Source organism: Trachemys scripta, chromosome 9, assembly GCF_013100865.1.
Source record: "Trachemys scripta elegans isolate TJP31775 chromosome 9, CAS_Tse_1.0, whole genome shotgun sequence".
Lineage (NCBI taxonomy): Eukaryota > Metazoa > Chordata > Testudines > Emydidae > Trachemys > Trachemys scripta.
Window position 1 is genome coordinate 73110306 of NC_048306.1, and position 16290 is coordinate 73126595.

Consider the following 16290-nt stretch of genomic DNA (forward strand, 5'->3'; position numbering starts at 1 on the left):
TACAAGAGGAAGTGTAGCATGATTTTCAAGAAGAATAATATTCTGTCTTTCTAGGAGTTATAGAAGAACTGACAGATAACTGTCTCAGCCTTATGAAAATGATTTCTTTCCTTGAAAATGGCATGAAGATATGATTGGAAATATCTTGCTCCTTGTGTACAAAATTCCAATCATCCATCATCCAAAATCAATTGTTTTATGATTTAGAAGCTATCTGAAGACAGAGACTGAACTCATATTTTTAACCATACCCAACATTACAGAGTATTTCAAATATCTTACTTTTCATGCATATATATTGTTTGTTTCATATGTTGGGGTAGGCCCCCATATACATTATTTCCATACACTGAGCAAACACTGTAAATAGATACAGAAAAGGAGACAGATGCCAGTAAATATCATATATACTTTGTCATGCACATTTTATAAGGCTTTCATATAAGGATGCACAGCTAATACTACTGGCTACAAAACATAGTTAATTTCCTGGAAAACAATGTGCCCAGGAAATACCTGGTTGCTAGTACAAGCAGTCACACAGACTTGCATGCATAAGGAAAGAAATTTTCAGTCATCTCCTGAGTGTTTTTGGAAAGACAATTTCTAATAATTAGTCTGGAAAGACTAACTTAGGCACTTTTGGGCTTTTCTTAGTACTGTAGATTATTCTTCCAGAACTTAAAGCCCCAGTGTAAAACAGGTTCAAACCTACTAATTTTGAATAGTTACATCTTTGTTGTCTTTTAGAGTAGTTATTCTCCATGAGGATTCTGAGATTTTATTCAAAGAAATAGTTTGTGTTAATGACACAAATTGCTGGGTGTAACGTGATGGCGACTCACCCCTGCAGCGACTCCTGTCGGTCGTCCTGGGAATTAACTCTTCGACCCAGGAGCGCCCTTTGTCGGCTGGTGTCTCGCCTGTCGCTGGCCCCCGTGTCCCTCCTGGACCCCGGTGCCCCTTTCCCTTGGGGGGCTGCCCCCTGGCAGTACCCCCACAGTCTCTGGGTCTCCCCACTCAGGGGAACCTCCAACCCCCTATCCCCACCTTGCCTCCGTGTATATGGCTACTGCCAGTCACCATCTAGCCCCTGCTCCCTGGGGCGGACTGCAGTGTACACGCCATTCATCATAGGCAAGGGGGGTTTTCAACCTGCTGCCTCTGCCTGCCCTTGGGCTGCTCTCTGCAACCCCAGTTCTCTTCTTTAGCCTTTAACAAGGCCTGCAGCCTGGGGGGTTTCTAGGCTGGAGCTCCCCAGCGCCTCTGGCCTTCCCCCAGCCCTGCTCCAGTCTTGGTCTCCTCTCAGCTTCCAGACAGCCAGACCCTTCCCTCTCTACTGCTAGAGAGAGACTCTATGCTCCTGGCCCACTGCCCTCTTCTAAGGGCCAGCTGGGCCCTCATTAAACCAGCTACAGCTGTGGTCAGCTACCCACTCAGCTTCCCCAGCCATTCTTAATCTCTCTTACCCTGATGCAGCCCTCTCCAGGGCTGCTGTCACCCTTCCAGGGCTGAATGCCCACTATACTGGGCATCTGTATAAAGTACTTATTGAGGGTGAAATCCTTCTGGCCTTGTGCTGCTGATCTTCCCCCACTAACATAACATCTGTCCAGCCATTCTGCAGCTACTACTACAACTATGGCCTGCTAAGATCCCCTTATGCTGATCTGCTTGTAGATAAGGGAGTATAATGGAAGCCTCAAGAAAACCTGATCTATAGCATTCATTACCAAGGAAACTATAAAACTATACAGACTAAAATATGGTTCTAAGGGCCACTGGCATAGGGATGCCAATGTTCTAATTGCAGAAAACCAAGCACCCCTGTCCCACCTCTTCCTCGAGGCCCCACCCCTGCCTCACCCCTTCTCTGAGGCATCACCCCTGCTCACTCCATCCCCTCTTCCTCTGTCACTTGCTCTCCCCCACACTCGCTCATTTTCATCGGGCTGGGGCAGGGAGTTGGGGTGAGGGATGGGGTGAGAGCTCCGGCTGGGGTGTGGGCTCTAGGGTGGGGCCATGGATGAGAGGGGCAGAAGGGGCCTCCAAGCTGGGGCCGAGGGGTTCAGAGTGTAGGAGGAGGCTCCAGGCTGGGGCAGGGATGCGGGAGGGTCTACAGGCTGTGGGTGTGGGCTCCAGAGTGGGCCAGAAATGCAGGGTTCAGGGTGTGAAAGGGGGGTCCAGGTGGAGGAGAGGGGGAGGGCTCTGGTGGAGGGGGTGGGCTCTGGGGTGGGGCCAGGGATGAAGAGTTTGGGGTGCAGGAGAGGGCTCGGGGCTGGGGCAGGGGGGTTGGGTGCAAAAGAGAGTGCGGTCTCTGGGAGGGAGTTTGGGTGTGGGAGGGGGTTTGTGCTGTGGGCTCTGGGCAACGCTGACCTCAGGCGGCTCCCAGGAACCGGTGACATGTCCCTCCAGCTCCTACATGGAGGGGCAGCCAGGAGGCTCTGTGCCCTGCTCCTGCCCACAGGCACCACCCCCGCAGCTCCCATTGGCCGTGGTTCCTGCACAGAGCGCACAGAGCCCCCATGGCCACCCCTCTGCATAGGAGTTGGAGAGGCATGCTGGCCACCAACTGGACTTTTAATGGCCTGGTCAGCAGTGCTGACTGGAGCCACCAGGGTCCCTTTTTGATCAGGTGTTCCGGTCAAAAAGTGGACACCTGGCACCCTACACTGGAAAGCTGCTAGTGATGGTGGGGGAGTTGAAGTGCTCATGCGGATGGTATCTGGAGGCATTGGGCCTGTGTTATTTAAAGGCAGGTGGAATCCCTCTTGTGGTAGCACACTGAGTAGCGTCACTTACTAAATGTATATAAAAGGTGTCGTGTGAGCTCACCTGAGTACTATCCTCCTCTCACTGACTGATGTATAAAAGAGGAGAAATATAGGGGGAGCAAACCTGTCACAACATGACCCCTCTTAGTGTGCAGTAGGCTGTCCCTTCCATTCAGGAAGGACAAGCAGCCATGTCATGTTTGTTGTCCATGAGTGGGTGAAGTGGAGCTGGAGGAACACTGAACCTTCTCTCTCTCCTCCCAACCCACACTGAACCCACAAAGGGTCGGGCAAATCATTTTAAATCACTTTAATCACCTTTAAGAGGCAGTATGCATAAATGTAAGATCCCCCTTAGAATTTAAAATGAGTCAGCCTTGCAGCCATTTGCCAAGGGTTTCTTCAGCTGTCCGACGAAACACATTTTGCAGCTCCTCTTTCATTCTCTCTTCTCTTTACTCATTAAATAATATATGAACGAGCATTGCACTGTATTATTACTACTGATCCTTTCTGTGTATAGAGCTTCACATTTTGAAATATTCCCCCGCCAGTCTAGTTATACACTCATTGCCACTGCACCACACTGAAAAGAAACTTTGAGTAACACTTTTAAAAAGTAAAAATAAAAATAAAATGGCGTCTGTGCCCTGGGATGAAAGTGGCTGCACTAGAACACAATACTTCTGCATGCAACTAGAAGGAAGTTGTTTGATTTACCGGGGTGCTAAGTCATTGAAGTTGACTTTATCAGCAGTTCATCTTTACTTAAAAGCCTGCAGGAAAGAAGATCATGGTAGGGTTGAGGTTTACACAATTGGTACAACAACTCATTATTTAGGCTAGAAATTAAACATCACCCAGATTCTTTTCAACCTCATCTATAGGAGTGTAGGCATTTCCCTTACTGTCTGACACAAATTTCACTACTGAAAATATACAGAAAAATATATTAGCTTGCTAGTGTAAACAGATCCTACTGCAGAGACTAGGGTTACAATCTGTCAGAAACAGAAAAGCAGATGAGAAAGCTCTGAAGAAAAACCAGTATTTAGAGCAAGCATAGTCCTATCTATCTTCAGTCTCCACTTGCAGATTGATGGACTAAACCCTATGACCTGTATTTGTGTACAGGGAAAAGAGGAGATGTTAGAAACTCCTGACTTGTGGACTATACAATATTGCTGGGCTTTTGAGATTTGCGTTGTACTTCAGTGGTTCCTCAGAGTTTGACCTTTGAAGGAGTCTATGTTATTTGGCAATCCAACTGCTGAAAACGAATGATACTTTACAGATTCTGGCTTTTTTGTTTCTTTGTTTGTTTGAGTTGCTTCTAGGTAAGTGTTACATAACTATTCGCTAGGATATCCTGCACTAGCTCAGCTCAAATACAATAGAATCAGAGAAAGAAACCCATCCTTGTATTTCTTATATGTTTGGTTAGTACAGTAGATTCCTATTTTAACTGTGTGCTTTTATTTTGTGACAAATCTTTCAGTTATTTTAGTCTCTGATTTAAATTTCCCTTTGTCCATTTTGTTTTCTGATACAACAGATACTCCGTTAAGGTACACGTTCTGACTGCATTTACTGAATGTGACATCTGTGCTACATATAATCGTCAGATTCTGTGCTCACACTCTTGACAGTAGATGGAAATGTTGTTCTTGCTCTAAAAACAATAGCAGGGCTTAAGTGTAGGGGAATGTAAGAGGACTGGTATTTAGACAATGAACAATTAAATAGGAGTGTTAACTCTGATCTTACATATCTTGCAAGAATTATGTACTGTCTGAAAACAAGCCGTCACAACAAAGGAGAAAAATCCCCAGTTTGGTTCGTTACATATTGTCTACCAAAATTCACTTTATAACTTCAACAGGGTATGAAATTCTTCTACTTGCCTTGTCCTTAAAGCACTTCTGAGTAGTATTGCTGTGCGTTATCAGACAGTTGCTGTATTCCATCCCAGAGGTGGCTGCATTATAGCTCAGATTCAAGAAAGACTTAAACATGTGCTTAGTTTCATCCATGCTTAACTTTAAGCATGTACATAACTTATATTGAAGTCAACAGAAGTTAAATACATGCTTAATTGCAGAATAGGATTGCTTTTCTGAACCAAGGCCTTGTTCACTCACTTGTTAGTTATTTTCATATTTTAGTATAGCTAGAGCATGTAGTGAGAGTTATATCTAAGGTTGCTGGAATATTTCTGTACTACCCCATTCCCCCTATTTTCAGTTGCTTATATGTTTCAAATCTTTTATCTATATGATTGTAAATTTTCCAGACTTGGTAACTGCCTGTTAAATATTTCTGGACATATCAGCAAAAAAGTTAAATTGTTATTGATTATAAAGAGAGAGGGGAAAAAAATGTTTTGCAATTTAAAAAAAATCCTGAAATCTGTCTTTGAACAGCTGTAGTGTCCAAAGAAGACATTTAGCAGGGAAATAGTCTTCATTGAGGAGAAGTATCTTTTGGCATGCTTATGAAAATCAGGTTTGATTGAAACTTTGAAGAACACATTCTGAATGTGCAGTGGGGCGGTTGTTTTACTTTTTTAGCAATGGTCCAAAGAATGATAGGCTGTGCCAGACATGGCAGTTGAAGCCAACTTGGAAACCTTCTAATCACGTAGTTAGGGTTTGTGTTTATATGGCAGCATAAACCCAGGGTAAATGGAGCCAATCATTTGTGAAGTGCTTTAGGATCCTTGGGAATGAAAGGTGCTATGAAATATTATCTTACATTTACTGGCTGAAAGCCTGCTGGTTTTAATAGACACAGGGGGGTAAGCAGTACTACAGTGCACTGCTTTGTGGTTTTGCCTTGGAAAACAATAGATTGCAGAAAAAAGGAGTGAGATAGCTTCTGGTCCTGAACTTCTGCCTCCAATCTGGCAAACCTCCCATGTTTACAGGATCCAGTAGCACAACTCCATTCAGACACATTGTTTAGAGTAGAACATGAATCAGATTTAATATACACATTTAAAACATTTATTGTTTTCTGGGCTGAGTATTCACAACCAAAAATTGCAGTTCAGACACACAACTCCCATTAACATTGCAAATTGAGTACTTAATGCACCAATTACATTTCCAGAAGTGTACCCCTTTAATGCAATCTTTAAACTCTACATTGATATTTGTATGGAGAGAGCTATTTACCAAGACAATTCAGAGTTATTTCATTGTTTAAGGAATACAGATGTTTGTACTTACTATGTGAGAACTATAGCCACAGCATCATTTAGGACACTCTCTCCAAAAAGGAGGGTATACAGATCTGTATCCACATGCAGCTCGTGGAAAATAGCCAGAACTGTCACTAGAAGGAAACATACAGAGCAAAGCAAGCTTGTTATTTTCATAATTCTAGAATAGCTAATGAGCTAAAGGGAAGGGAATGAGTTTTGATAAGCATGTTTTAACGTCTAAACAATGTAACATGACAGTTTGCACATTAATTGAATGAAATACATTAGAAAAGGGATACATTTAAGTACACCAGTTCCCTAAATCCGGCAATAATTTTAAGAGTTTGCTGCTTTACATGAACTAGAAATGTCCACTCCCTCCCTGCCACCTTTCAGTCTTACACAAACTAAAACTATACCTTTAATTACCCCTAATATCAGGGAAATAGTCTTGTGACTAAAGCACAGAACTGGAGGTAAGGAGACTCGGGGACTATCCCTGGCTCTCCCATGGACCTCCTGTGCGATCTGAACCCCAATTTACCTATTCATGAACAAGACAATGCTAATACTTACCGATCTCCCAAATAGATTGTGAGGCTTAATTCTTTGATATTTATAAAGCACGTAGTGTCATTAATTTTAACATTTTTTTCCTAAAAACTTGTATTTATATTTTGAGATTACTGATGAAATAACTCGTTCAATTTGGGTCAGAAGGAAACTGATGTTGGGAAAGTCACTTAGCCTCTTCGTGTTTCTGTTTCCCTATCTGTAAACAGAGCATAATAATGCTGACCCATCTTTGTAAAGTGCTTTGAGTTCTATGGGTGAAAAGTATTGTGCATGTGCTCTGTATTACTGTTCATTTTCACTGTTTTCATGAAACAAACAGAGATTTCCCTGTCTACCAAAAATTTAATGTCAAGCTTCCTAATGATTTGTATGTTTGGAAAATTACGCAGTATCTCACTGCATTTGCTTCACTGGCGCTCATCCTGGTACATAATTGTGCAATTGACTAAATCTTCATAGCAAAGGAATCCTGAAGTTTAGAAGTGCCTCCAGGGTTTCAGGTTTACATCTGACATTTCAGAAAAGGGAATTTTTACACTAAAGCTACCACTGAAGATTCACAAACCAACATTTGCTTTGTGTGGGTGATTTTTTTCTCTTTCTAGAACTTTGGACCTTATGTACAGAATATTGGTAGAACTGAAACTAGTGCTGAAAGGATTTTCCAACACGTGTTCACCAGTGGGAGTGTTTGGAATCTAGTATTAGTTTAGAGTCCCAATTCTGATGTTCAGTTCTCCTATGGGGTTTTATGTACCATGATCCAGATTAACACAACAGCTTTGAAGTACCATTCTGGATGCCCTATTCCATAGAAAATGATTCAGTCTCTCATATCTGTGAAAACAAGCATTTGCCACTTCTAATATTAAGTTATTGACAAGGTCTTAAATGCAGAATCATAGAATCATAGAATATCAGGGTTGGAAGGGACCTCAGGAGGTCACTAGTCCAACCCCCTGCTCAAAGCAGGACCAATCCTCAACTAAATCATCCAGAAACTGTGAAATAAGTAATAGGAAAAGTAAACAGTAACTAAGGTCAACAGAAAAGTTTATATAGGTGTGGCAGGCCAAACCAAACAAAGATCCACACTGACGAAGTTATTTCCAAGAAAACAAACAAAAAAACGTTTCCCTTTCAAGTATCTTCCTCCCCCAGCCTTCTGGAAGCTATCAGAGCCCCTCTCTAGAGGGGTCTGACTCCAAGTCAAATGAAATGAAGGCCATAGCTATACTAGAGAGCTTACAGTGGCACAGCTGTACCAAGGTAGGCACTCTATGCCGACGGGAGAGAGCTCTCCTGTAGACATAATTAAACCACCCCCAATGAGTGGTGGTAGCTAGGTCAGTGGGAGAGCGTCTCCTGCCGACATGGTGGTGTTCACACCAGCACTTCTGTCGGTGTAATGTATGTTGCTCAGGGGTGTGTTTTTTCACAGCCCTGTGCTACATAAGTTATACAGACAACAGTGCTAGTGTAGACATAGCCTAAAATGCATAAAAATAATGAAGAAATCAACAGAATAATGAATCACTTGCCCCTTCTTCTGGGAGAGACTTCTTAGCCCCTCCAGCTCTCTCAAAGTTTCTCCCACATCTGAAGAGAAGGCAGAGTTTAGATAAACCCTTTTTGCAACATGCCCTGCCCCTGGACCAAGCTATAGATTGAATGCCATAGAACAGCAGCTCCCAGCAATCCCTGAACAGTGTGGGGAGAGGGAAATTCCAACAGGGCTGTTCTACACTAGAAAACTGGATTAACCCAGCTACACTGCTCAGGGGTGCGAATAATTCACATCCCTGAGCAATTTAGTTAAGCCAACAGCACTAGAAAATTAGGTCAACACAGCTATGTTGCTCCCGGGTGTGAATAATCCATACCCCTGAGCAACGCAGTTAAGCTAACCTAAGTCCCTGTGTAGACAGCACTAGGTTGATGAAAGAATTCTCCTGTCAACCTAGGCACTGGCTTTTGGAGAGGTGGATTACTTAGGCCAACAGGAGAACCTTTGCCATAGGCATAGGAAGTGTCTACACTGAAATGGTGCAGCTGCAGTGCTGGAGCTGTGCTGCTGTAGCATTTTAAGTGACAAGCCCTTAGTGACCTGGATTTCTTTCCTAAATCACAAACCGCCACACTGATTCCACTGCTTCTCCCTCAAAGTTTATTAAACTCCAGATCCAACCCTGATAGGGCTTGTTTGGTACCAAAAACAGAGAAGAGACCCCTGTAACAATTGCAAAAAGAGAGCCTACATGAGACAGAAAACCAGAGAGGGAAATGAGCATTGAATGTCTGTTCAGTTCCTTCAGTGGGTATCAGTGGGTTTCTAGAAAGATTCCCTTATTCTGGGCATGAAATCAAAAGAGCTGTAGTCGTTGATGCTGAGGGCTGCATGATGAGGTGTGGATTTCAACCCATGTGCACCCGTGTTTCTAGTTGATCTTGAGTTCTACATAGGAATGTTGTTCTACAGCAAAATTCCCATGTACCACTTTGGCTTCCCCTAATAAAGCAACTTATAAATGAGGAGTGGAAACAAAGGAAAGGAAAGGAATCTTACTGGGAAATAATGAAAATGCTGCTGCATTGGAAGGTACTATATATGATAGTTTTTGGATGGAGGAGCATGTTCTCTCTTGCTGTCCCATTTCCACTTAGCAAGCAAGAAGCCACCATCTATACTTGGTATTGAGCATTCAGGGCTGGGCTTGCTTTTACCATTTTCAAGTGCCCCCTCTCTCTCCTGTTTCCCCTGGACTTGACCATACACTAGAAAAGTCTTAAATTTCCTTAGGGAAGAGTCTCACAGGCTGAGTTTACAATGAAATTGTCATTACAATCTTTCACCATTGCAGATTGACCGCCAACATTATTAGCCACTATTCTATCTAACCCCCCTCTTAGTAAAAATGCCAACAGCTATTGTTTCCACCCAGGGGAGCGGCACCAGCACTAGTACAGTGGTGGGACATTTTAACAAAGAGCTCCGAGCAGACAAGACTACAGTGTAAAAAACAATGATCTAAGGGATTGGTGCTTGTTGAAATATTCTGGTATGTTAGGATATCATAATATTCTGGTGTGTTGGAATGTATAAACAGGGGAATCTCCAGCTGACACTTCTGACTAGTTCTGGTGTCCACTATTCAGGAAGGATGCTGATAAATTGGAGGGGGTTCAGAGAACAGCCACAAGAATGATTAAATGATTAGAAAACATGCCATACAGCCATAGACACAAGAAGCATAATCTATTTATTTTAACAAAGAGAAGGTTAAGGAGTTACTTAATCACAATCTATCAGTATCTACATGGTGAACAAGTATTTAATCTAGCAGAGAAAGGTATAACATGATCTAATGGCTGGAAGTCGAAGCTAGATAAATTCTTCCTGGAAATAAGACATACATTTTTAACAGTGAGGGTAATTAACCACTAGAACAACTTACCCAGGGTTGTGGTGGATTTTCCATCACTGGGAATTTTTAAATCAAGATTGTATGTTTTTCTAAAAGATCTGCTCTAAGAAATATTCTGGAGAAGTTCTACGGCCTGTGTTATACCAGAGGGCACACTAGATGCCCACAGTGGTCCCTTCTGGCCTTGGAATTTATGAAATAACTGTCCCTTCTGTCCCACAGGACCCCCACCCCTTCAGAACAACTAATGTTGGTCCTGGAAGATTCTGCCACCAGCTTTAAAGGACAAGTAAACCCAGACAAAACCAATGTAAGGAATCAAGAATCCAGGCCTGCACAAAGATATCTCTCTATGCATCTCTTCAAACAAAATGAATAAAAGGATAGAGAAGAATCAAAACAAATATTACAGCCATTAAGTCACCATGCCAACAAGCTCTCTCAAAATATGAGAAGAAGATAAGATAAGACTTGCAAGTGTAGATGACCACAGATTGTTGTCTAGCCTCGGATAGATTCTAGAAGTCTCTCAACTAAGAGTTCTGGAGTTGTAAACTACAATGGCTTGGATTTCATATTGACCTGGGTTAAGACCTCAAAGATAGTCTATATGATTATTTTGAATCAGAATTTGCAATAATTTGGACCAGATGTGAGATTTATATATCTATATTTATGGCATGTACTTCTTTCCCTCTCATTCTACAGAGTCCTTCTGCTGAATGGCAGGTCACAGGATTAATTGTGAGCTGCTTACAGAAAGCCATATGTGCATGTAAGTAGTAATCAGGATGATGCATGGACCTACTAAAATAACTTATCAATACTTGGATACCTGGAGGATGATATCTTAAATTATACTACAGTGAGAATGCTTTTTAGAAAGTAGAATGATCTCCTTTAAAAAGTCATTTGCCAACAGTTATCACAGAACATCTGTGATACCATAGTTTTACCTTATACTTAGAAATAAAACATAGTATTAGATGCTACACTGTGTTGTTTTTTGAAGACATTTAAGAATAGATAGAGCTTGGTTATATATAGTATGATAAATAATCAAGGTACTTCCCCAAATACTGTATAGTGAGTATGCAAAAGTCAAACTACTTTTGCTTAAATAATTTAGCCTGTTTCAGGATTGAAATCTTGCTCTCAGATTTCCATGTAAGTATAAATGGAGGGATAGATAGATAGATAGATATTGCCTTGAGAACTGCACACAAATACTTTTTTGATGAAGTAGAAAACTCTGCCATAAGTGCAGATCGCATATTAATGTCCTGATTCCCAACACATTGATGATCTTCATTAAAAAATACGGCGACAGGAAACCTAAGCTGATGAAGTGTCTGGGAATTTCTTAGTATTTGAGCTAAGACAAATCTGGTTCTCTCCTTTCTGTATTTCATGGCCTGAGGTAACATGTGTTAGCAAATGCTCAATCTAGCACAATCTTGGCCCTACCCAAGTCAACACAGGTGTCTATTAAGTTGGTTTATAAAGGATATTTTTGGCATACATGGGAGCAGCTCTGCTTGCTATTAATTTCCTGTAATTTTCTGTAATTAATTTCCTGTAAAAACATTCTTGAAATGTCAAGAAATCACAGCAGTATTCAGACTAACAATATCCAATACTTTCTTGTTGTTCTGTTGCTGAAAAGAACTAGGAGACCCAGAAAGTGGAGCCAGAAAATAAATGAGATCAGTATATGTGATTTAGAAAAAAGAGGATCTGATCAAAATAAAAGAAAGTAAACTATATATAAAATGAAATATTAAATACCTATACTGGAAACAATGATCAAAGGGGCTGCCATTGTCTCTTCTTAATCTTCTGCTTATAACAAAGTTAACAATCATCTGTCATATCTGATAAGCCCAGATCCTAACAGTCAGTTCAATGACAAATTGGAAGAAAATAAGATGAGAGACAATCCAATTAAACCACCCATACAGAAAAGGCTTTTCTCTAAAAATAACAGTTCCCATTTGAATTGTAGAGTCTTGACACTACTAGTCACCCATCCTACTCATGTCTTAGCTCAATGAGAAAAAGGGAGAAAGCATCAACAAAACATTTTAATTACAAAGATATTTTAAATTTACATTATTTACACACAGTTTATGAAATGTCTTACTGCTGTTTTTATGAATTATCTTTTTAAACACAATGCGGTGATTTTGTAAAGAGCCAGAACTGCTCTAGCTGCTGGTTAATATCTATTTTTATAAAAAATCCCCACACACCACAGTACAACTCACATCTTCTGTGCAGCTGTAACCATAGTAACTCCAAATAGAAAAGGGCCTTGTGATTATCAATATGACCAAAGGTAAGGGAGTTCATGTAGCTTTGAAATAGTTATGCTTCAGCAAACCTCTGTGGAGGTAAATGTGCTTCCCATGCTTTAAATGTCAGAAGTTTTTTTTTAAAGTGCTATGGGTAAGTAAAATGTCTTTAGATTGGAATGTCATTATACAATAGTGTGCTAATAACAGCACCCAAGACAAAGCCCTAAAGCAGCACTTTCCAGCAATTCTCCCATTTTTTTATGGTTAAGGCAAAGGTCAAGTCATTTTGCTAATGTGAACACCCATGGCATTCATATTATCCAGTTGTGAGTACATAGAATCAGAGCATTGCTCTGACTAATTTCTCTTACGGCTATTAATGATGCAGAATATTTTGCAGTTTTGAAGTTAATGAGAATTGCACCCTGTAGTGAGGCGGGGTGGCCTCCAGAGGACCCAGAGGGCCCCCGCATTGAGCCCTGGTGGGCGGAACCAGGGCCTCGTTGCCCCTCCTCCAGGAAGTGGGTGGGAGGGGCAGAAAGTATAAAAGGCGGCCCAGAAAACCACTGGAGAGAACAGATGCCTCCTGTGGCCTCCCGAGCTGGGAAGCGGCGGAGGGTGCCGAGGGAGCAGAGGACTGGCCTGGGCCACCAGGGTCACTAGCTGATTCAGATCTGGAGGAAGCAGACAACTGGCCCGGACCGCCCAGACTGCTGTTGGACCTGAACCCAGAGGGAGAAGACAACTGGCCCGGACCACCAATGGATCAGACCCCCAAAGGCTTGCTCGCATTCCCGGAAGCTGCCATAAACCTTGACCCCTCCTCACAGCAACAGGTACACCAAGAAGGGGAGTGTGGAAGTGGCCTAGGGGTAGCAGACTCCTGTCTGGCTGCAACGCTGACAGAGGGTGAGTCAGCGTGTTGCGGCATGGATCCCTGCTGACTCACTGACAAAGCGCTTTGTCACTGCTAGGGCCCTGGGCCGGGACGCAGTGGAGTGGGTGGGCCTGCGTCCCCCCTGCCACCCCAACCCAGGGGTCGCAGTCTCCCCGCCCCAGACTCTGGGTTGCCCCACCTTGATCCAAGGCTGGGGCCAACTGACTGTTTGTTTCCCACCCAGCCTGATCACAGGCCTGGGCCCCAGCTGCGAGCGGAGACTGCTTCATTCCCCACGGTGGCCGATGTATCAGTGACATAGTGAGGCGGGTGGACTCCCGAGGACCTGGAGTGGGAGGGCCCCCGCACCACTACACGTCCATGTAAGGAAGGAAAGAATTGGGACTCAGCTTTTTGTTCTAATTATTTCTATATTCTAATTATTGAAACTTTCATTTGGGATTAGGAAATCAGATACAACTGAGTAAGAATTTACTCCGAATTAGAATGGAACCAAGGTCTGAAAATGTTGGGTTAATGTTTCACTTACTTTCCAACACACCTTTTTACTTCTTGGCTTCGGCCAGGAGCAGAAGCAGAGGTGCAGAAATATAGAAAGGAAACTGTTCTCTTGTTGTTTACAGCTAAAATCTCCCAAGAAAGGAAATCAAAATGTCTGGAAATGCTGGGAGCCCACTCTTTCAAAAATCTGGCCTTACTTTGAACAAAGGAGATGGATATCAGCTTCAGATAACCAGTTATCTGACCTGAACCTTTGAAATGCATCCATTACAAAGCTACTCAGCTATAACTTAGTATCATAAATTGGCCAAGGAGAATTTCAGACACAAGAAGGAATGTCCCTTGCCAGAATCCAATAAAATGCCTAAGGTCTGTTTTATAGTACAACATTTAGATTGCTTAGCTGATAGAAACTAAACATGAACAAATGAATTTGGCCAAGAGAGAAATGAATCCAAATTTTTTTCAGAGTCAGTTCAGTTTGTTATATCTTTTTCACTTTCACCAATGCAAAGACTCCTTTACCATTTAATTTATCCCTAATAGCAGGACTGTTTCAGCACAGGTTATGAGGTCCTCTCCTCACTCTAGCAGAGGGTCCTTCTTCAATGGGGTGAATTGCACAGTCCTCTCTCAGAAAAAAAGATCTGCCACCAGATGATGAAAAAATGGATCTTACCAAGGGTGCTACTACTGAAGAGAGAATTAGCAGAAAGAGGAGCTAGGGTTTACTGATGGATTGTGTCCAATGGAAGAACAGAGGGTTAACTCACATTGAGGGCATATCCCAACATGAACTTCAGATAATAAGGAATTTTGGATATTTATCTGAATGCAACTTTGTGTTTCACCCATCAGCACAATGAAGAGAGGAAGCAGGTCTGGATATGTAGTCTTTACTATGGTAGATGGGGTACTCTAAGTCAGTGATGCACTTGTAACCACAGCAGATCTTAAATTATACGGCATACATGATACCAGTCAGCTCTGTGTTCTTGGGGAACCAGGGCGCAGTATCTAGCCTGTCTGACTCATGAAGGACATCCCCCCTCCCCTCCAGCCTCTGCTTGAACCAAAACCTATCAGAGAAAAGACTTGCAGAGAGCAGTGAAGGGTAGTGGGAGACACACCTAGACCCCTCCTGACAAGGGTGATAGGATTAAGGAAACTCCCCTAGCCTCATCTGCATCAAAGATGGGACAGGGAGGCATCTCCATTAGCATACAGAATGGAGAACAGAGATTCCAAGGCAAGAACCGCATCGAACTCTGGGACCAGAAAAGCAGGGAAGCACTGCATGATGGGGGATCTCTGCTCCAGATGTTAATGAACCCATGAGCACACACCCTGCTCAGTAGTTATCAGATCAATTCTAGTAATAAATCCTTGATTGATATCAAAAATACTGAAGCAGCCTAGTTGCATTGTGAGCTCCCTGGAAGGAACACCACCCATAGCTAGGAGTGATCAGCTCCTATTGTCTAGCTTAAAGAAAACCCTTGAGTCATCAGTTTACCCATAAACAAATCTAATGTTCTCCCTTGAACCATTGTTGTTTGCCCGCAAAAAACTCCTACCCACACTCAAATGTATTCTGATGCATGGATCCAAATTCTGCATCAGTTCCACTGGGATTTCATTTTCTCCTGACTGATCGTGCTGGGGGCTCTGCCTGTCACCTGGGAACCCTGACCAGTTCAAGCTTCATGGAAGTGGTGAGATCCCTCTCTTTCTGTTTTCTTTTCTACATCAGGTAGAACTTTCTAGCCCTGACTTGTTTGATCAAGTATAGTTTTTTCTATATATGACTTTTGTAACTTTTAATAATGTAATTTATGTTGGTTTAGGGTCTCCTTGTGTAGTTATCACTATTATTCAATAAATAACTTTTATGGTTAAGCTGGTTGCTTGCCTCTCTGAACTTTACTCTTTTGTGTTTTTAGCTTCCCCAGTTACTCTGCAGCAACACTTCTCTTACTTAATCTAAAGATCCCTGTAGCGCCCCAAAATACTGTGGGGTTTGTTCATCAAGTGGGTTATTACCAGTACAACTGTAATGTGAAAGCGGGGATAGGGACGTGCTGAACCTGTGATATGAGGGTGGCAGCTTGAAAGTGCTACTCGACCCAGACTGCTGAGTCCAGGGGGATATAGGGGTAGAAGCTTGAAAGTGCTGCTTGACCCAGTCCACTGAGTCAGGGGCATATAAGGGTGGCAGCCTGGAAGTGCTGTTCGACCCAGCCTGCTCAGGCTTACTCTATTCCGGTGCGATGCCTGTGGCATATAAGGGCTGCAGCTTGACAGTGCTGCTTGGCCCAGCCTATTGAGTCCAGGGACATATAAGGGGTCAGCTTGAAAGTGCTGATTGACCCAGTCCACTGGTAGGTAGGTAGGTAGGGGTGTGTGTGTGTGTTCGTTCATCTGGGGCTGGAGGAACCCAGCCCTGGGGAACCTAGACTCAGCCCAGAGCTCCCTTGGCTCCAGTCCAAAGCCCGCACCCCCTCCCGAACCCCAACCCCCTACCCCAGCCCAGTGAATGAGGGTGGGGGAGAGTGAGTGATGGAGGGGGGCGTGGAGTGAGTGAGGCAGGGCTTTGGAGAAGGGGCGGGGTAGA

The 16290-nt window shown here is 42.9% G+C and overlaps 1 protein-coding gene across 1 annotated transcript in view; it reads right to left on the bottom strand.

Annotated features, from left to right (window-relative positions):
- The window catches only part of SLC9A9 (solute carrier family 9 member A9), a 332485-nt gene that overhangs the window by 208302 nt on the left and 107893 nt on the right, over positions 1 to 16290 (bottom strand). Inside the window, exon 6 of the mRNA XM_034781731.1 lies at positions 6005 to 6110. Coding sequence (XP_034637622.1) covers positions 6005 to 6110 — 106 coding nt within the window. The remainder of the gene's footprint in view (positions 1 to 6004; positions 6111 to 16290) is intronic.